General features: G+C 34.4%; 1 protein-coding gene across 1 annotated transcript in view; it reads right to left on the reverse strand.

The window, feature by feature from the left end:
* Nucleotides 1-22385, reverse strand: part of SPATA16 (spermatogenesis associated 16) — a 225834-nt gene that overhangs the window by 155813 nt on the left and 47636 nt on the right. Inside the window, exon 2 of the mRNA XM_032630867.1 lies at nucleotides 14140-14285. Within this exon, the coding sequence (XP_032486758.1) occupies nucleotides 14140-14285 (146 nt within the window). The remainder of the gene's footprint in view (nucleotides 1-14139; nucleotides 14286-22385) is intronic.

A 22385-nucleotide genomic window follows, 5' to 3' on the forward strand; every position in this document is an offset into this window, starting at 1 on the left:
TGATCCTTTTATCACATCTTTTGCAACTTGGACAGGCAACTCAAGGAATCTGACCCAGCTTCAGAACCTGCCTATAATTGAAAACTTAAGAAGGGGTCAATAACTTTTGTGGTTTTTTTCTGTTTGTTTGTTTGTTTGCCTTTGCTACGTGTTCAAATTTTCCTGTCATATCAGACATGGTCATTGTTATCTCTTCCTTTTCCTCCTCCCATTCCTCTCTTCCTCTCTTCCCTTCCCCTCCTTCTCCTCCTTTCCTCCTTCTGCAGAAAATAAATTTCTAATAAGGTATCTGAGCCATCAGTGTCCTATTTCTTGGGTTCTTACTAAGATAAGCACATAATGACTCTGGGACATTTAGCCATTTATATTCCTTGGGTAATATATGGCCACGTTTAATTGTTTTCTGGAATTTATTAGCTTTAATCTTCATTATCTTTTTTCTTATTATTTATTTCTTTCAGAAATAAGGCCATGTATTTACCTTACAGGGCTATTTTTATTGATTCATGTGATGATCACAAAGAAGAGGCAGGCTTCAGGTAAAGGAAGGGTGAAAACTGGTAATTATGTTAGAATCTTGTGATGTAAAAGCTATGTTGCATCAATATTGTAGTTACCTTGCCAAGCTAAGCATTATTATCCACAGATCATACACGAGGAAATCAAGGCTTTTGCAAAACAACCAGTGAAATGGTAGTTGCACCTAGATTTTCTAATTACAGGGAAAATGCCCACCACATCCCACTGCCACCACCGTCAGTATGGGAACCCCTTCAAATTTTAAAGATGCTATGATTTTCATAATTTAGGATGAAATGTGATGACAGCCAGAATATCTAGAAGAAAGAAAAATTACTGTGATATCATAGATTTGCTGGGATGTAGTTCCTTCATCTGTAAATGGTAGTAAGGAAACTTTCTCAGGAAGTTATTTGGAAGGATTAACTGAAATGGCATATGAAATGCCTAATTCACACCTGCTACCTGGCAGGTGTTCAATAAATGCTTGTTCTTGTTCCTGCTCGAGAACAATTGCTTAACGTGGTCAGCGTTGCACTGCAGAGAGGTATTGTACCTGTTCTCTGCAGTATGATAACAGTGAACACAATCTTTGCCCTTCCATAGAAATTGGTATGTTTTATATTCCTTTTTAGGGTTGAAAGGAAAACTTGGAGTGTTTAATACAATCTTCAGTGAAAGCATCTTTTTATTGCATAGGTAAATATATTTTTATGGGGGTAAAATAGAAAGAGACATAAATGTACTAATGATTCGTACAGTATTTTAATATGCCTAACTTCTCAAAGAGGCAAAGTGCCTACTTGCTAAAAGTCCAACCTGATATCCTTAAAATGGCATGCCGTGATTTCCCCTTGTTTTCTCTGCACTTGCAAGCTCATGCAAACATACAAGCATACACGGGCACACAAACACATACAGACTATGCTTATTTCATTCAACTGAAAGTAACACCCTGTAATTTAGGGAACACAGAGGATAGAAATAGGAAGAGCAGGGATATTTAAACTGAAGCCCTTTCCTGAAGAGTTTAGAAAAACAGCATGGATAATGTAATGTCTTTTTATGAATGGCAATGTCATCAAAATAGTCACCCATATGTTTTCTCAAAGCAAAGCACTGTGAGGTACCCAGGGTTATGTATATTTCAGGTAAGATCACATCTTTTTCTTTTGTGTTCCTATTATTATCCCCCTATAAGTAGTATCAACACTGATACTTAGTAGCCTAAACATGTTTTCATAAGAAACTGGCTCCAGCAATGTCCTCTTTTGTTTTACTGTTAGTATTGTGGTTTTAAGTTCACCTAAGATTGTGAGAATTGTTTTGTTTCATCGAATGCTATTGACTTGTTGAATTTAATGGCCACTTTTTTTTCTTTTAGCTTAGCTATTTTAATTTCCCCTAAGTTTTATTGAGGCATACTTGCCAAAAACTGTATGTATTCAAGGTGGAAAATGTAATAGTTTGATACACGTATACATTGTGAAATGACTACTACAATCACTTAACACACCTATCACCTCACATCTCACATAGTTACCTTTTTTTTTTTTTTTTCCCCAGTGTGGTGAGAACTCTCAGCATCTTTTTATCAAATTTCAAGTATACAATACAGTATTATTAACTATAGTCACCATGCTGAAAGTTTATGCCCTTTGACGAATATCTCCACATTTCCCCCACCTTCAGGCCCTAGCAACAAATATTTAACTCTCTGGTTCTCTGAGTTAGACTTTTTAGATTCCACATATAAGTGAGATCATACAGTGTTTGTCTTTCTGTGTCTGGCTTATTTTACTTAGTTTAATGTCCTCTGGGTTCATTCATATTGTCACAAATTGCAGGATTCCCTACTTTTTTATGGCTGAATAATATTGTGTGTGCGTATGTATCTATTTCACATTTTCTTTATCCATTCATCTGTCAACAGACACTTAGATTGTTTTACATCTTGGGTATTGTGAATAATGTTGTAGTGAACATGGGAGTGCAGATGTTTTTTCAAGATACTGACTTTGTTTCTTTGGCTATATGTCCAGCAGTGGGATTGCTGGATCATATTGTAGTTCCTTTAACATTTTTTGAGGAACCTCCATATTGTTTTCCATTTTGGCTATAGCAGTTTACATTCCCAACAACAGTGCACAAGGGTTCTCTTTTTCTGCATCGTTGCTAATACTTGTTATCTTGCCTTTTTGATAATAGCCATTCTAACGGGTCTGAGGTGGTAGTTCATTGTTTTGATATGCATTTCCCTGATGATTAGTGATGCTCATATATCTGTTGGCCATTTTAATGTCTTCTTTGGAAAAATGTCTGTTCCAATCTTTTGCCCATTTTTAAAAGCAGCGTTTTTTGTTTTTTTTTGCTATTGAGTTGTAAGAGTTCCATATATATATATATTAATTTTTTAACATCTTTATTGGAGTATAATTGCTTTACAGTGGTGTGTTGGTTTCTGCTTTATAACAAAGTGAATCAGCTATACATATATCCCCATATCTCTTCCCTCTATATTTTGGATGTATAACTCCTTGCCATGGTTTGCAACCCCTAATATATGGTTTGCAAATATTTTCTTTTATTTCATAGGTTGCCTTTTCATTTTGTTATTTCCTTTGCTGTGCATAAGTTTTTAGTTTGACATAGCCCCACTTATTTATTTTTGCTTTTGTTGCCTGTGCTTTTGGTGTCATATCCAAAACATCACTGCCAAGACCAATGTCAAAGAGATTTCCCCCTATGATTTCTTGTAGGAGTTTTATAGTTTCAGGTCTTAATTTAAGTCTTTAATCCATTTTGAGTTGATTTTTGTATATGGTATAATATAAGGGTCTAATTTCATTCTTTTGCATGTGGATATCCAGTTTTTTCAATGTCATTTATTAAATAGACTATCCTTTTCTCATTTTGTATTCTTGACATCCTTGTCTTAGACTCATTGACCATATACATGTGGATTTACTTCTGGGCTCTTTATTCTTTTCCATTGGTCTGTGTGCCTGTTTATATGCCAGTACCATTATGGTTTGATAGCTTTGTAATATAGTTTGAAGTCAGGAAGTTGATGCCTTCAGCTCTGTTCTTCTTTCTCAAGATTGTTTTGGCTATTCAGTTTTTTTGTGGTTCCACATGAATTTTGACTGATTTTTTTCTACTTCTTTGAAAAATGCCATTGAACTTTTTTATATTTAGTGTATAAATCTACACTAAATCTATAGATTTCTTTGGGTAGTATGGAATTTTAACAATATTTATTCTTCCAATCCATGAATACAGAATACCTTTCTATTTATTTGTGTCTTCTTCCATCTTTCATCAAAGTCTTACAGTTTTCAGTGTACTAGTATTTCATCTCCTTAGTTAAATTTATTCCTAAGTATTATTTATTATTTTTGATGCTACTGTAAATAAGATTGTTTTCTTAATTTCTTTTTTGGTTAGTCACTGTTGTGTATAGAAATGCAAATAATTTTTGTATATTAATTTTGTATCCTGCAACTTTGCTGAATTCATTATTGGTTCTAACAATTTCTTTGTGGAGGCTTTAAGGCTTTCTATTTATAAGATCATATCATCTGCAAATAGAGACAGTTTTGCTTCTTCCTTTCTTATTTGCATGGCTTTTATTTCTTTTTCTTGCCTAACTGCTCTGTATAGGACTTCCAGCACTATGTTGAATTAAAAATGGCAAGAGTCAGAATCCTTATCTTGTTCCTGATCTTAGAGGAAGAACTTTCAGCTTTTTACTGTTGAGTATGATGGTCATATATTGTCTTTATTATGTTGAGGTACATTCCTTTTATACCTAATTTGTTGAGAGTTTTTATCATGAAAGAATGTTAAATTTTGTCAAATGCTTTTTTCCTGCATCTATTCAGATGATCATATAATTTTTATCTTTTATTTTCTTAAGGTGATCTATCATGTTTGTTAATTTGTGTATGTCCTGGGAACCTTGCATCCCAAGAATAGATCTCACTTGATTATGATGTGTGATCCTTTCAATGTGCTGTTGAATTTGCTTTGCTAGTATTTTCTTCAGGAATTTTGCATCTATGTTCATTAAGGATATTGACCTGTAAATTTCCTTTCTTGTAGTGTCCTTATTTGTCTTTGGTATTAGAGTAATGCTGGCCTTGTAAAATTAGTTTGGAAGTATTTCCTCCTCTTCTATTTTTGAAAGAGTTTGAGAAGGACTGATGTTAATTATTTAAATGTTCGGTATAATTCACTAGTGAAGCCATCTGGTCCTAGTCTTTTCTTTGTTGGGGGGCTTTTGATTGCTGCTTCACAATGCATACTTATTATTAGTCTGTTCAGATTTTCTATTTCTTCATGATGTTTTTCATGGCAGATTGTATGTTTCTAGGAATTTGTCCATGTCTTCTAGGCTATCCCATTTGTTGGTGTATAATATTTCATAGTAGTCTCTTATGATCCTTTGTATTTCTGTGATATAAGCTGTAATGTCTTCTCGTTCATTTATAATTTTGAGTCCTCTCTCTTTTTTTGGTTAGTCTCGCTAAAATTTTGTCAATTTTATTTATCTTTTCAAAACATCTTCTAGTTTTGTTGATTTTTTTACATTGTTTTTCTAGTCTCTTTTTCATCCGTTTTGCTCCAATCTTTATTATTTCCTTCGTTCTGCTAAATTTGGGCTTAGTTTGTTCTTCTTTTTCAAGATCCTTGAGGTGTAAAGTTAGCTTGTTTATTTGACATCTTCCTTTTTTCTTAATGTAGTTGTTTACTGCTATAAATTTCCCTCTTAGAACTGCTTTTGCTGCATTACATAAGTTTTTGGTATGTTGTGTTTTCATTTTTGTTTGTCTCAAGATATTTTCTGATTTCTTTTTTATTGGATTTTCCAGAGTATGTTGTTTAATTTACATGTATTTCTGAATTTATCAATATTCCTCCCATTATTATTCCTAGTTTTATATCATTGTGGTTGGCAAGGGATACTTTATATGATATCAATCTTCATTAATTTGTTAAGACTTGCTTTGTGGGCTAACATATGATCTATCCTGGAGAATGTTCTGTGTGTGCTTGGAAAAAATGTGTATTCTTGTGCTGTTCGATGGAATGTTCTGTATATGTTAATTATATCAATTTAGTCTATAGTGTTATTCAAGTCTGTTTTTTCCTTATTGATTTTCTGTCTGGATAATCTATCCATTATTGAGAGTGGGGTATTGAAGTTCCCTACTATTATTGTATTGCTGTCTATTTATTCCTTCAGTCTGTTAATGTTTGCCTTAAATATTTAGGTGCTCCAATGTTGGCTTCTATTGGTTTCCCAGGCTGATGAGATTACCTGCAGAATTACAGCTGAGATGGATTAGAGCTAGGTTACTTGGCTATTGCTGTGTTCACAATGGGCTCTGTGTTTGGTGAGCCTTTTACCAGGGATTTGGGCTGGGGTGGATCCTATTTGGTCCCTGGATGGACAGAACTGCCTCTAGAACCTTGATTAGTAGGGCTGGTGCTGGGACAAGGTTCCACTTCAGGGTCTGCAGTTGGGTCTTCAGACAGTGGTCCTGTTATCAGGTATGTGGAAAGATATGCCTCTCTTTGAGTCCTTGGGAGGGCTTCTACTGGGCCACTGGGTGGGTCCCTGGACAGACTGGCTGGCTCTGGACTATGGTTGATAGGAGCTGGAACTGAGGCCCAAGATTGCTTCAGGGTACACAACTGGAAATGAGATCTGAAGGCATGGATGGTCATGTCTCCCACCAGATCCCTAGGTGGGTAGAACTGTTCCCTGACTGCAGTGGGGAGGGGCTAGAGCTGTGTCACAGGGACATTTCAGGATCTCTGGGGTTGCAAATAAGTATGTCTCCAGCCATGTCCCTGGGCTGGTAGGACTGCTTATGGATGGTGGCTGAAAGGAGATGGAGTCAGATCATGAGTTACTTCAGTGTCCATAGCTGTGGGTTTATTACTGAGGCATAGACAGGCATGACTTCTCTGAGGTTCCTTGGCATCTTGTGCTGGTGGCAGGACCAAGGTCAAATGGGGCTATAGACAAATCCACAGGGGTCAGAACTGTTTCTGAGTCTTGCTAGGGACACTATAGGGGTGCCATCCTCCTTGGTTTGGGCCTGCTTTATTAAAACAGACTTCCTTGGTTGTGGGCCCCCCTGAGGTTTCACAGTGTCCTGCCTGGATTCCAAAGCTCCCACAAAGACACTTTTTGTCTGTGAATGGCTGCCAAGTTATTGTTGCCAGGGGATGATACAAGCTGGGAACATCCTGTTCTGCCATATCTCTCATGTCACTCCTGGCCAAACTTTGAACATTCAGTTATGGTAAAGAGGAGCATGTTGTATTTTAAATATCTCATTTCATGAGATCTGCAAGAAATTTTCAAAATTTCTGTTACTTCTATTATGAACCAGTTTATTCTAAAACTCATGAATATCTGTAATGGTTTAAGCTTATATCACCTCTGAGCATTTTAATTATCCTCAAAGTTATAAATAATGATGCCCCCCAAACTTGTATTTTCATAGAATATTCCATATTGTCTACTTTATTCAGTATATCTTGGGTTCAAAAAGGGTATTTTATTTTATCTTATTTTTTAATTGAAGTATAGTTGATTTACAATGTTGTGTTAATTTCTGCTGTATAGTAAAGTGACTCAGTTATACACATATATACACACTCTTCTTTTTATATTCTTTTCCATTATGGTTTATCCCAGGCTATTGGATATAGTTCCCCGTGCTATACAGTAAGACCTTGTTGTTTATCCATTCTATATGTAATAGTTTGTATCTACTAACCCCAAACTCCCAGTTGATCCTTCCCCCACCCCGCCTTCCCCTTGGCAACCACAAGTCTGTTCTCTATGTCTGTGAGTCTGTTTCTGTTTTGTAGATAAGTTCATTTGTGTCATATTTTAGCTTCCACATATAAGTGATATCATATGGTATTTGTCTTTCTCTTTCTGACTTACTTCACTTAGTATGATAATCTCTAGTTGCATCCATGTTGCTGCAAATGGCATTATTTTCTTTTTTTTATGGCTGAGTAGAATTCCATTGCATATATGTACCACATCTTCTTTATTCATTTGTCTGTTGATGGACATTTAATTTAGGTTGTTTCCATGTCTTGGCTATTGTGAATAATGCTGCTATGCACATAGGGGTGCATGTATGTTTTTGAATTATAGTTTTGTCCAGATATATGCCTAGCAGTGGGATTGTTGCATCATATGGTGATTCTATTTTTAATTTTCTGAGGAACCTCCATATTGCTTTCCATAGTGACTGCAGCACATTCCCATTACCACTAATGGGAATGTAGCAAGGGATCCCTTTTCTCCACACCCTCTCCAGCATTTGTTGTTTGTACACTTTTTAATGTTGGCCATTGTGACTGGTGTAAGTGGTATCTCACTGTAGTTTTGACTTGCATTTCTCCAATAAGTAAGGATGTTGAACATCTTTTCACATCTAAAGGGTATTTTAAAAATAATAGTGCCCTCTATGCATATATAGAGTTTAGTGCTGTTATTACCATTGAAAATAATCTGCATTCGTTATTGGTGGTGGGATTGAAACAAAATACAAATCTGATATAGTTTAAGATTTAGGAGTGATTTTAACCAGTTTACTTAGATTTAAAGATGAGAAAACTGAGGCAAAGTGAAGTTAAGTTACTTGTGAAAGTCAAAGCTAGTAAGTGATGAAGCAGAAATTCAAATCCATGCCTTTGTTATTTTATTTTCTTATATTTTGACTGATGGGTTTTTTAGATGTATATTGCTTAATTTCCAAGTATTTGGAGGGGTTTTTCTAGATATCTTAATGATTTCTAATTTAATTGCATTATAGTCAGAGAAAAAGCTCTGTCATTTCAAATTTTCAAAATTTTGTTGAGCCTTATTTTTATCCTTGGTAATAACTCCTTTTCTTGAGACCTACTTTGTCTGATAGTAACATAGCCAAGCCTGACAGAAAAACAGATTTTTATGTTTACTGTATGGTATGTCATTTTTCTTCCTTTTACTTTCAAACTATGTCTTTTTGTAGATAGAACATAGTTGAATCTTGTGATTTAATCCAGACTGATGATATCTGCCTTATAATTGGATTATTTAGTTAGTGTAGTATGTTTAGTGTAATTATTAATGATTTTGTTCAAACCTATTGTCTTGCTATTATCTTCCAGTGACCCATCCATTATTTGTTCTTCTCTTCCTCCTTTCTTGACTTCAGTTAATTAAATATTCTTTAGTATATAATTTTAAGTGCATAATTGGCTTTCTAGCTACACTCGTAATATTTTGAATGATTACTCTAGGGACTATAACATGCATTTTTAATTTAACACAGGCTACTTAGAGTTAATATTGTGCTACCTCATGTAAAAACTTCAGTAGTAAAATTCCATTTGTGCCTCCTCCCGCAGGTTTTTGTGATATTGTAGTCAAATATTGCACATCAAAATATGTAATCTTATTATTTATTATTTTTACCTTAGATAATACGATAGAACACTATTTTTTCCTTAGTCATTCATCCTTAAATAAATTTTGAGAAGATATATAGTGTTTTATGTTTACTCACTTAATTTACCATTTCTGATGCTCTTCATTCCTTTTTGTAGATCCAAATTTTACTCTACTGTCATTTACTTCAGCTTGAAATATCTTATTTATCATTTCTCAAAGTACAGATCTGCTCAAGATTAATTTTTAACTTTAGTTATTTAAAAATGTATTTATATCTCACTCTCATTTTGAAGAATTTTTTGTTGTTGTTGAATTCTTGTTTGGCATCATTTTTCTTTCAGTACTTTAAACTTCCTGTTCCATTGTATTTTGGTCTCCATTATTTCTGATTAAAAGTCACCTGTTATTTGTATCATTGTCCCTGTGTGTAACATATTGTTTTCTTTTATCTGCCTTTAATATTTTCTCTCTGTCTTGAGTTTTCAAAAGTTTGCTTATGCTGTTTCTAGATGTGGTTCTCTTTGTATTTATTTTAGTTGGGGCTAACTAGATTTTACTTTTTTTAAAAACAAATTTGGAAAACTTCTACTGATTACTTTTATGCCCTTTTCTTTCTTTCTTTTCCCTTTGGGACAGTTACATGTATGCTAGATTGCTTGTTACTGTCTCTGAGGATAGGTCACTGAAGCACTGGTTAATTTTTTAAAATATCTTTTTTTCCTCTGTGTTCACATGGGGTAATTTCTACTGATTTGTCTTCATGTTCACTAATCCTTTCTTTAGTACTAAGTCTTCAATCTGATGTCAAGGTCAATCAGTACATTTTTATTTTAGATATTTCATTAATCCATGCTGAAATCTCCATTTGGTTTTTTTCTATAGTTTCTATTTTTCTGTTGAGATTCTCATTTCTTCACTTATTATGATCATCTTTGCCTGAAGATCCTTGGACCTATTTTTTGTAGCTTTTTAAAAATCTTTTTCTACCAATTCTAACATCTGGGTCATCTTGGGGTCTGATCGTACGGACTATTTATTTTGTTAAATATGAGTCTCATCTCCCTATTTCTTTGAATGTACAGAAATTTTTATTTTATGCTAGACATTTTGGATGAAACTTTGTAAGGAATTGAGATTATGACATCATCCCTGCAAAGTTGTTGAATATTTTTCCTATCAGGCAATTAAATGAAAAATCCTCTTGTTCTTGTCATGCATGGTTTTAGTCTCTATTAAGGCAGGTCTGTTTTGCCTTTGAGTTTAATCCTAAGGAGTGATCCATTCTGGAGGTCATGGTACTAACTCTTAAAGCATGGGTCTTTCTGGGGTTTGAGCTGAATGCCTTAGGTACTCAGTGAGGTCTCTTCACACTGGTATTTCAGTATCTCCCATCACTGCAGGTCCTCTGGTATTTTCACTTAGCACTTAGTCCCATAGCAGGCAGTCTCTGCTACCTGACGTCTCACTTCTTATATTGGCCAAGAACCTGCAGCAAATCCTCATGCAGTCTTCTAACCTCAGCCTACTCACAAAGCTATTTCTCCTTTGGTCACCTGCCCTGTAAATTACAGCTTTTTTGGCAGCATCATATTCTAATCTCTGCTTCCTCAGCCCATTGAGATTTCAGTTTAACATTTAACGTGATCTCCAACTCCCTGAGTAAGGGCAGGAAAAGAACCCCAGCAAAAAGCTAAGAAAATTGTGGGGCTTACCATGTATACTGTCCTTCTCTCAAGGATCAGAGTCCTGCTATGACCATTTTCCAGTGCGTAAACAGAGTTGTCTCATGTATTTTGTCCAGTTTTATGCTTACTTATAGCAGGAAGGCAGGCCCAGTACCAGTAACTCTATCACGGGTGGAGTAAAGAATCTATGGGTTTGTGTTTAATTTTCACAAAATCTTGTGATATAGTATTTGTGAAGTAGGTAGTATTATTATAACCCAATTTTATAGAGAATTAAACTTGGGCTAACTGGTGAGTGAGGGAGTCAGAATGAAAACCTGAGCAGTCAGGTTCAGACTCCATGCTCTGATTTCACATACAATGCTGCCTCTGCAACTTGAAATTATGTTATTACCTTCGTTGCATTTACCACACTCTCTTTTTTCTCATATTAGTATTTGTTTTTTAAACTTTGCTGCCTCTTCTAATATGCATAAACACCACATATTTCCTGTTTACAACTACCACCCCCACTGCCTAGCACAAGCTCTTGGTGAGCATTCAAAAATATTTGTTGAATGAATGAGTGAATGTAGATGACACCATTACAATTTTGAAAAGAGGCTCATTTCCACATATTTGCTATTTTAGACTTCATCTTGCCTGCCACCTTGTGGCATCAAAATTCTGCAGCAAAAACAAGCAAACAACAGCAATATAAAGGTGGGAAATATGCAAAAAAGTTGATATGCATCATTAGAATCTTTACAGTTATACAAATAAGCATATAATTATATGATAGGAAAAGAGGTATAGTAGGATTTCTATTCTTGATAAGATAGCAGTAATTAGAAATCAGTCTTAGGAATGTTCAAGACACCTCTGATAAACAATGATACTAGTTTGATGAAGTGAGCACAGAGTTGATATGTTTGACTGATGGCATCGCTTTTGGTTGAAGTAAAAAAAAAAAAAAAAATGATATCCATATTTGCCACTTCGGATATGTTATTTAAAAAAAGAAAAACTTGTTAACAGTTGTTTCTAAAGCCTTTGTATTACTTATTATCATATTTTAAATGTCGACACTTGCCTAATTAATTTCAAAATGTATCTTTGTTGAACCTAAAACCATAAAGTTATGGTTCTTGTAGTCTTCTACATGACAGAACAACATGCAGTTACTTTTTATCAGAAGCAAAACTATGTGATGGTTTTCAAGCTAATTTTTGTGTTAACAGATCTCCTAAAGATATGCAGTAGACCTCACATTTACATAAAATTAAAGAAAGGATGCTTCAGCAAATGCAAATAAATGCAAAAAGGGAATATTTTAATTTTGATCCATGATTAGTATCAACCATCACAATGTGGTAATAATACAAAAGCAAGATTCTGCATTCAGTGTATAACTGAATGTATAATGTATAATGGTGTATAATGGTTGTAGGCTATTTATAGACTGAGTATCCTGATTAATTTATTTATTTTGAGAAATATATTTATGTTTCAGGCTCTACTTTAAAATCTGAGATCTTTAAAAACGTTTAAATATTAGAATCGTAGGCACTGTCTTCTGCAATATGACATTTTGCTGGGTAGCAAAATGATTTATTTCAGTTGGTGCATTATTAATTGTATGAATTGACTGTTTAACCTCTATTGATTTCCATTTCTTAATGTTCAACTTAGAAAAAGAAGCAAAAGTTATTTTACAATAGAATAAAAAGGATACAAAAGTTAATCCTAGCGTAATGGGGAAGATTAGTTTACTATTCATCATTATATATCCTCCCTTCAGTAATTTTCAAGGTCTTGAAAGAGCATGCTTAGTTTTAAAATAAAAGTTTCTAAGCCTAAATAGTGAATCTATTGAAACTAATCCTTGCACCCTTGTTTCTTATAGTACAATTTTGATTAATGTTCATTACTTGTTTTTATAACACTGAATTAAATATTGACATGACCATACCATTTTGAATCCTTTTATTATTAAAAATGATTTGAAAATCCATCAAACCATTCTAATATCCAGGAGATAGTTTCCTTAATATGCAGGCCATTTTGGTGGCACTTCTTATGTGTAGTGAAAACCATGGAGAAGGTGATAAATAATTACTTTCAAGTGCATCTCAATTCAGTGTTGTTTATGTATGCCTATAGATTTTCTGGGCTATTCCCAATTTTAAATATTTTTTTCCATTGAGCTCACAAGTCACCCAAGTGGCTTTTTCCTTTCAAATGGAAATGGAATGAAATTCTTTGACATAACCATATGTCCTGATATTGGGTTTGAAAATGATGGTTGCATAAGGTGTTTCCAGAAACTATAGAGTCTAATTTTCTTTGGTGTCAAAGAGAATCTGTGTTTAGGTTCTGCAGCTTACTTAAAGCAAGAAAATTTCTTTCAAGCAGGTTATCTTATGAATTTAAAAGTGGTTTTGTTGTCCTTGATGTCAAGCTTAAGCCTACAAGCTTGAGGTCTCCTTAGAGCCATGAAGAATCTTTGGCGGAACTTTTACATCATTGTGGATGTAGAGTTGTAAATGATTTTTAGCATGTTGGCAGATCTCCTGCTCACATAATGAGTATTAATATAATTGATAATTGTGTTTCCTCGTGGTTATTAACAGGGCAGGCATTATGTTTTCATGTTGATATTAGTTTTATTATTTGTATCCAAAAGAAGTCCAGGATGTGTGAGATCAGAAAATGAACAAGACTAAATATTTAGGTCAATCACTCTAAGCCAGGCAGAGAGGGGTAGGGGCTTCATAATTCTAAGAAAAGAGTTATTTGAAAGACATAACATAATCACTTTATCTTTGCCATAGATTAAACTGAATATTACCCATGATAAGAGCAAGGCCTTTAGGAAACAGGACATTTTTATAGAAAAAAAAGATAGGGCTGAGGATTCCAGGAAGCCACAAGCTAAAACAGAGTTCTGAAGAGGGATAGAAACATATAAAAGAAACCTTTAAGGACATAGATTAAAAAGTGTTTTACACCTTTGGACAGCTGTCACATTCACCCCTGCATAGCATCCTTCGACTCAGCTATGGTATCTCCAAATAAGCGATAAGCTTTCGAGTCTTTGCTCATGTTTCACAGTTGGGATTTCCTTCTACTATTCTCTGTATTTTGGGCAATTTTGGAAATTCTTCTGATCTTTCTCGTTCCTTACTTAACCTTATTCGTACCCTCCTTTCTTCCTGCCCTAATTTGCTACTACAGTTATCTGCCTTTTTATTTTGTCTGGCTTTATGGATAATTATTTATGGCTCTGTTTCTTCCATTAGGTTTTGAGATGCCCTTTGTGATCTCTGTGATTGCCTAGTTTAACATAAATCGAGTAGTAAAGAAATGTTTTTTGTTTTGTCTTTAAATTTAAATGGAATCTAAGTTAATCATACAAGCTCACATAATACCCTCTGCTTGCATGGATAGTACTTACTTGTAGTTATTAATACTTCATTTTACCTGTGCGCATGATTCAGGGCAAGGTCAGGTTTCCTCATCCGTAGATAGCATGTAACAAGCTTTGTCTCAATGAAACTCGCCACACTTGCTACATCTTCAGCAGATGCTTCAAATGGTTTTCCCAGAGCTGCCCCTTTGCTGCAAAGCTTTAAAAAAAATACAGTGCTTTAAATTTTCTAATAATCTTGACATATAATTGATCTTTTAAACAAGCAAAACATATATATGTACATGTACTTTTTCCAAACTACAAGTCAAATATTAACATTTTGATTGTAAATTAAATAAATTGTTCCTGTTCACTATTAAGTGACTGTAATATAAGTAACATATTTTACTGTAAAATGCTTCCTGTAAAATATTTTTAAAGTATGATATATTTTAAAGGGGTGCCATTAGGTAAGAATGTCTGTTTTAAAAATAAAGCACACAATAAGCAAAGATATTAGCAGAAAACCAGATATAAATCATATTAAATACCAATGCTTTTATGAAAACCCAGCCGAGCAATGATCTAGCACACTATCAAGTTGATTTAATATAATAAGGGGTATCGGAAGTAAACTCCTAGGAGCCATTAACATGATCGGTGATTAATTTGAGTCTGAATCATATTCTCTAGGATGTTATTGAAAGAAAAGAAGTGAAAATTTATTAGAATTTATTGGCGGAGGCCACAGTATCTGAAAAACATGGCAGGAATGTGGAATTCTTAATAAAAATTCCAGGAAGTCAGTGGTTTCTGGGCACCACAGATAAACTGTAGAAGAAGAAAATAATTAATTTTGGGAGGAGAAGCCCCAAACATTAAGAAGTGTCAATAATATGACAAGGATAGATCGGCACTTTTTTTTTTTCCCTCAGAGTTTTCTACTGTGTCTTAGAATCAAGGCTGATGGGGGAGGAGAAACTCCACCTCTGTTTAGTGACCTTATTCCGAATATCTGCTTCTTTGCTCTTTTCTATATCCTCTATGCTTTTCTTACCAGGGATAGTAATATTTGGAGTTAATATCTATTTATATATACCTCAGTGTAAAATTTCTTGTATTCTAAATCCTTTTCATTTAAATGATATTATTTAAACTAATTTTTCTGTTTTTAAATTTTTTTGGCTGCGTTGGGTCTTTGTTGCTGCGCACGGGCTTTCTCTGGTTGTGGCGCCTGGGCTTCTCATTGTGGTGGCTTCTCTTGTTGCAGAGCACGGGCTCTAAGGTGCGCGGGCTTCAGTAGTTGCAGTACGCGAGCTCAGTCAGCTGTTGTGGCTCGCGGGCTCTAGAGCGCAGGCTCAGTAGCTATTGCGCATGGGCTTGGTAGCTCCGCGACATGTGGGATCTTACCTGACCAGGGCTCGAACCTGTGTCCCCTGCATTGGCAGGTGGATTCTTAACCACTATGCCACCAGGGAAGTCCCCTAATCTTTCTTTTATAGAGTAAGTTGAGGTTGCCTTGCAACCTCATTTACATTAACATTGTTGTCAGTTATTTTTTAAAGTGCAAATGGGTTGAGAATGACTATATTCTGTTCGAAAATGTATTTCTCTTCTTAATTTTATCCAATAACTATGAGCTGAAGGTGAATCTAGATGTTAAACAGCCCTAGTTTGAATTGGTAGTTACCTGGTGCTACTATCTTTTGCCTGGATATCCTGTCAAGTCTGAGAATTCATATCATTTTTAAAAGTCTTTTCCAATTTGATGGGAGAAATTTGTTACTATAATACATACATTCAGTCAATATATAGTTATTGAGTAATTACTAGTAATTGTCAGACAAAAATTACTGCCCTTACATTTTAATTTGCATTAGATAGGTCTTTTAAATAAATTTTGGCTATTTTTAATTCCATGTAAATTCCTGTTTTCTATTCCTTGCCTATTTCCATAATCTTTTTCTTACTAATTATAAGAGCTCTTTAGATATGTAATCTATTATTCCTTTTCCTGAACAACTATACGCACACAATCAAATGTAAAATTTTTCCCCTCAAATTATCCTTTAGAAAAGAGTCAAATTCTATTCATGTTCTTATAAGGGTTCTCAGAGTACAGTTCTCAATTATTTGGAGGGGAAAAAAAGCAAAGACTCTTGTGGAAGATACAAAGTAAATGACCTCAGTCAATGTTGTCTGGTTGCTTTATAAAGATTACCTGATAAAATTGATAATAAAAGAGACAAAGCATTTAACACTGATTTAGTAACTATTCCTGAGAGTCTGACCTCACGAATGTCAATATAGTTGGAATAAAATATCGCTTAAGAGAAAGTGTTATAGTTTGAACATGACAGCTTGAGACCACACCTCTCCTCTGATCCTGTAGGGCCAACCTGATCTTGTAGGACCCAGAGATACCTAAAGCAACAGTTTTTCAGGGGGAAGATAAAAAGGTTTTTGGATGACATAGCTCTTTATAAAGCCCAAATCAGTAGAAAACAAAATGAGTAGAAATTACGTAGTTTTATTTGCCAGTTTATCATCATATTAAAATTCTAGAACCTCTTGATTAATTTTATCCTCTAAATTAAATCAACATTTTTTTCAAGTCTTAAATGCTCACATCTCATGGATTTTTCACATAAAATCTTAAAGAAACAAAAGAGAAACAAACAAGCCCCACAGTGTATGTGTCCTTTGCCCCTTCCTCCGCTGTGTCCCTCTCTGTTGCGGTGGAGCAGGCATGTTTCCTTTCTCAGGCACACTTTTTGTGGAATGAATATGTGGGCCATTCAGGGAGTAGCATCTACAAGGACACTCAGATCCTACATGGTAAGAGGAAGCTGACCTTCAGATTTAATAATATTAAAGACTTCGCCTGTGAACATTGAGATAAAGTGAAGAATAAATGCCTGATCTAATGTCTTCACTATTCTCTACTTCTGTGAGATTCAAGGCCAGAAAAGGAATAAAATGATCAATCTTAACACACTAAAGAGTGTACTTTATGAAGCCAAACTATAAGACAGCAAGGAGAGACAGGGATAATTTTTCAGTTCACATTAAAATGGGAGAACAGGCAGCCTGCTGGGTAGGCTTATGTATATTTGTGGTGATCTTGGTTTATCAGTCAAGTACTCTAAGATAGAGTACTTTCTGATTTTATCAAAGGTTGCTTTATTTATTTGCCAAAGTGGGGCATCTTTGAAATAAGCTTTGCAAATTGTTATAAATATGTTGAAGTTAAAGGTAGAATTATAGTAAATATAGACAAAGTACTGGTGTCAGGATTATAAAGAACATTACAGATATTTTGCTGAATTTTAAAATTTACATGCAGACATTTGTAGAGACTGAGAAGTTCTCTAGAAGATGAAGAACTTTAATGTGAGATGTATTTGTTTGAATGTAGGAAGGGTGACTTAGTTCAAATTATATTTGTCTAAAGCTATACACTTTACCTTTTTGGTGAAATAACTCATGGAGATAAGGCAATAAAAACTTTTAAACTACCTGATATAGTATATCAGTGAGAAGACTGAATTAGGAAACAAAAATTATGTGTTAGTTTTTTGTTTTGAAAAGAAGCCTAAAATATTTTTGAATGAAGCATGGACAAATTAAAAGCATAATATTTAAGGGAAAATGCAGTGAAGACTCTTATGTGTATTGTTGTTGTTTTCATGAGAAGGTAGATTAAAATGAAATTTCAGTAGTAAATTAGAATCACAGCTCAAATTTTAATAAAAAATAACGTATTTTACAAAATATATTTGATAGTTTTCTGAAAACAGGATGGCAATACTTCAGAGTTATAAAACCTTTTTCTAAGGTATCTCAAAGTTCTTTTAAGAAATAAATATCAAACCTATTTTCAGAAATTGTGGCAAAAAGGAATTTCAAGTTTTGTTTAAAAACACAGATAAAAATAATATAAAGCCCAATAATAGCAGAAATAACCAAGATTAAATATTATATTATGGTCCCATTCTTAAAAATACAGCCACACATTTTCCTTTAATTAGTATCATCATTAATAAGATTGATATTGCTAATAGATTCTCCCTTATTAGAATACTGTATGGTGAGTGTTTGCCCACCATATTCCTGGGACATAATTTTGAGTGATCCCTGAAGGTCTGGGAGAGAACAATAAATCTTGAAAAATGTGGCATTATTTGAGTTATCAATTAGCTACAAATAAGAGTATATATCATTCATACAATCAGAAATTTTTAAGGTTTTTATATTGCTTTGGAAATTACAAAAAAATCTAAAGATGGAGAGTAAGTTACCCATAACCCTATCACCATTAATTTTTTACATATTCCTAACATCCTTTTCATGTTTTTATAATAAATTATGTATCATATATAATTTTTGCATTTCTTTTTCATATGCCGTGCTTCTTTTTGTTTTCAATTAAAATCTAAAACGTATTAAAATATACTCATGTTATAATTATAGTTGGATATTTCAATACCCACTCTCAGCAAATGATAGAAATACTAGAAAGAAAATCAGCAAAGATCATAAAGATCTGAGCAACACAGTCAACCAATGGTAATTGACATATATGTAAAACACTCCACCTAACAACAGCAGAATACATATTTTTCTCAAGCACCCATGGCAAAGTCACTGATATAGAGCATATCACGGGCAATAAAGTAAATGTCAACAAATTGAAAAATACTGAAATCATTCAGAGTATATTCGCTACCATAATGGAATCAAAATTCAACAGTTAAGGAAAAAAATGTCTCCAATTTGAAAGTGGGCAAAGACATGAACAGATTTTTCACTGAAGAGGACATGCAGATGGCAAATAAGCTCATAATAAGATGTTCGACATGTTTATTGTTTGACATCATTAGTCATCAGAGAAATGTAAATTAAAACTACAGTGAGGTATCACCACATACCTATTAGAATGGTTAAAATACAAAATAGTGACAACACCGAAATCTGAGAATGGTGAGGAGTTGGATCACTCACACACTGCTGACAGGAATGTAAAATGGTACAGCCAGTGGAGAAAACAATATGGCGGGTGCTTAAAAAACTAAACATGCAACTACTGTACAACTCAACGTTAGGCACTTATCCCAGAGAAATGAAGACTTATGTTCACACAGAAATCCATATGTGAATGTTTATAGCAAGTTAATTCATAATAGCCCCAAATTGGAAGCAATCTAGATGTCCTTCAATGGTGAATGATTAAAAAAATGGTGGTACAGCTATACTGTAAAGTATTGTTCACCTATAAGAAAGAATGAGTGAGTGATAATGCAACAACTTAAGTGAATCTCTAGGGAATTATGCTGAGTGAAAAAAACCCATCCCTAGAGGTTATATACTGTATGATTACATGACAAAATTATAGGAATAGAGAACAGATTAGTGATTTTGTGGGGTTAGGGATGGAATGGGTGTTGTGGTTATAAAAGGACAACAGGAAGGAATCCTTGTAGTGTTAGAACTGTAAACTGTAAGGCATTTTGACTTTGGTGGGTAGATACACAGAAGTAAAGACACACACACACACACACACGAGTACAAGTAAAGTTGGAGAAATTTTAAGATTGGTTGAATGTCTGAAAATATTTTGGTGATGGTACTAGTCTTGCAAGAGCTTACCAGTGGGAGAAAACTGCATAAAGAGTAAATGGGATCTCTCTGCATTATTTTCTACAACCGCGTAAGAATCTACAGTTATCTCAAAGTAAAGTTTAATTAAAAAATAATCATGTTAAGGTTTAAGTGTCTTTCATTTTATCCCCCTCCTTTTGTTTTAGCACAATTATTATCATGTTTAACTGAGATTTGGGATGAGAAGATTAATCTTATCTGAGGGAAATAATCTTCTTGGGTTTTTTCTTGTCAAATTATAGACTGATTTTTATAATGAAGGGTAATAATTCATAATGAAGTTTGCTCTGAAGTTTTATTTGGCAGCCATTGTGAAAGAATGCATCAGTTTCTCCACATTCTCATTATTGTGGTCTCTTATTTAAGGACATTGGCCATGAGCTGAGGGTTGTACTTAGTGATATTCACAGGGAGAAGGTGGCAGGTCCTTTTGTATTATGACTTCATTATTTATTTTTTCCTAAACATCTTTCAGTTTGCAAGCCCCACTTCCAAGTAATTTTTCAAAGAGGGGTTATGTGGGTGGTAACTTCTCTGAGCTCACGCATAACTGAGAATGTATTTTTGCTGACTTTATACATGTAAAGGAATGTGGCTGAGTGTATGTTTCTTGAGACATAACCGTTTCTCTGTAAACACATAGATCTCCATTTATGTTCTCATATTTAGCATGCAGAGGAGGAAAAAAATACTTTTTTGGATTAAACTAGACATAATTTAAAAGAACTTCCTGTGTTGAAATTTCTTTGTTTTCCCCACGCATGTGATACATTTTTCTATCTTCTTGTAATTCAAAATTATTGCTACCGTGAATCCAGATGTGTTCTATTTTCATCTGTTTTGCCCGGAAAGAGGTAAGGTCTTTGTGTTTCCATACCCAGGTTTCTTGTTTTTTGTTTTAACTTAGAAAAGTTTTCTTCACTTACATCTTTGATTATTGTTCGCATCCCAACTGCCATGTTTCCTTTCTTAAGAAAGTAATTAAGTTGCATTTCCATCTCTGTTCTTCATGTCTGTTAGGTTCTCTGTTTTATTTCACCACTGCATTCTGAGAGAGTGTCTCAGGATTGTCTACTAAATTATTGGCTTTATTTCCCAATATTAACTCTACTATTAACTCTATTTCTTTTTATAATGATGACAGTTGCAAACATTTAAATAGTGTTTATTATGTTACAAGCAATGTTCTAAGAGCGCTCCGTCTATTACCTCATTTGATAATCACTGTTTTCATGCCCATTGTCCTAGTCAGTTCAGGTTGCTATAACAAAGTACCATAGACTGGGTGGCTTAAAAAATAAACATTTACTTCTCACAGTTCTGGAGACATGGAAGTCCAAGATCAGGGTGCAGTGTGGTCCACTTCTGGTGAGGGCGCTCTTTCAGGTTGCAGATTGTTAACTTCTCATGGTAACCTCCCATGGCAGAAAGAGGACCAGAGAGCTCAGTTGGGTCTCTTTTATAAGGGAACAAATTCTCTTCATGAGGGCTCCACCTTCAAGACCTAATCACCTCCCAAAGGCCCCACCTCCAAATACCATCACATATATGATTAAGTTTCAACATATGAATTTGGGGGGGACAAGCATTCAGTGCATAGCACTCATTACTCATTTCACAGATGAGGAAACTGAAGTTTAGAGAGTTATGTAATCATCTCAGGCTACACAGTAATTTGGATTCATGCCTAGATGTCTGGCCCTAGAGTCTGTGTGTTTAATCACTGCACCAGTGCTACAGTGTCAGTTCATGAGCTACTGATCCATGATGAGATAAGCACAGAAACAGAGTAAGCATTTAGAAACTTTCATAGTAGTTTGATAGAGAAATATTATATTTCTTGAATTATAATGAAAATTAGCTTTTTTTTTTTTTTTTGGTACGTGGGCCTCTCACTGTTGTGGCCTCTCCCATTGCGGAGCACAGGCTCCAGACGCCCAGGCTCAGCAGCCATGGTTCATGGGCCCAGCCGCTCCACGGAATGTGGGATCTTCCCGGACCGGGGCACGAACTTGTGTCCCCTGCATCGGCAGGCGGACTCTCAATGACTGCGCCACCAGGGAAGCCCTAGCTCTTGTATTTTTATGTCATATTTTTACTTCATTTTTTTCTAGTAATTTATTTTTACTCTGTTTAATAAAGTATCATTCCACAACAGATTGGGACGAAACCAACACCAAAGAGAATTCGTTCTTTAACACAGATAATGAAAAGAACTGTACTAAACTGTTAGAAATTTAGATAATTAAGAAAATATAAAGAGAAAAAATTCACAATTCTATTATTAAAAAATGATCACTGTTAGATGTTGGTGTGGATATATCTATCTTAGCTAGTTCTCTGTCTGTCTATCATCTCTCTGTCATCTATCTATGTCTTTCTCCTTCCATTTATGAAAATGATATTATTCATGATCCATACTATTATGTTTCTTTCTTTGACTGTATCTTGGACATTAATAAATATAGATTTATACCACTTTTTAAATGGCTGCATAATTTTACCAGATCCCCATTTAATGTTTTTCCTAGTGAGAAATTTCTCCAGAGACACTGAAAGTTCTTAATGTCATAAATAAGGTACATTGAACAGCCTTGTATATACATCTTTGCCCACACATTTGATCCATTTCTAAATTTTCATATTCTATATGTTA

This window comes from Phocoena sinus, chromosome 4, assembly GCF_008692025.1.
Source record: "Phocoena sinus isolate mPhoSin1 chromosome 4, mPhoSin1.pri, whole genome shotgun sequence".
Taxonomy (NCBI): Eukaryota; Metazoa; Chordata; class Mammalia; order Artiodactyla; family Phocoenidae; genus Phocoena; species Phocoena sinus.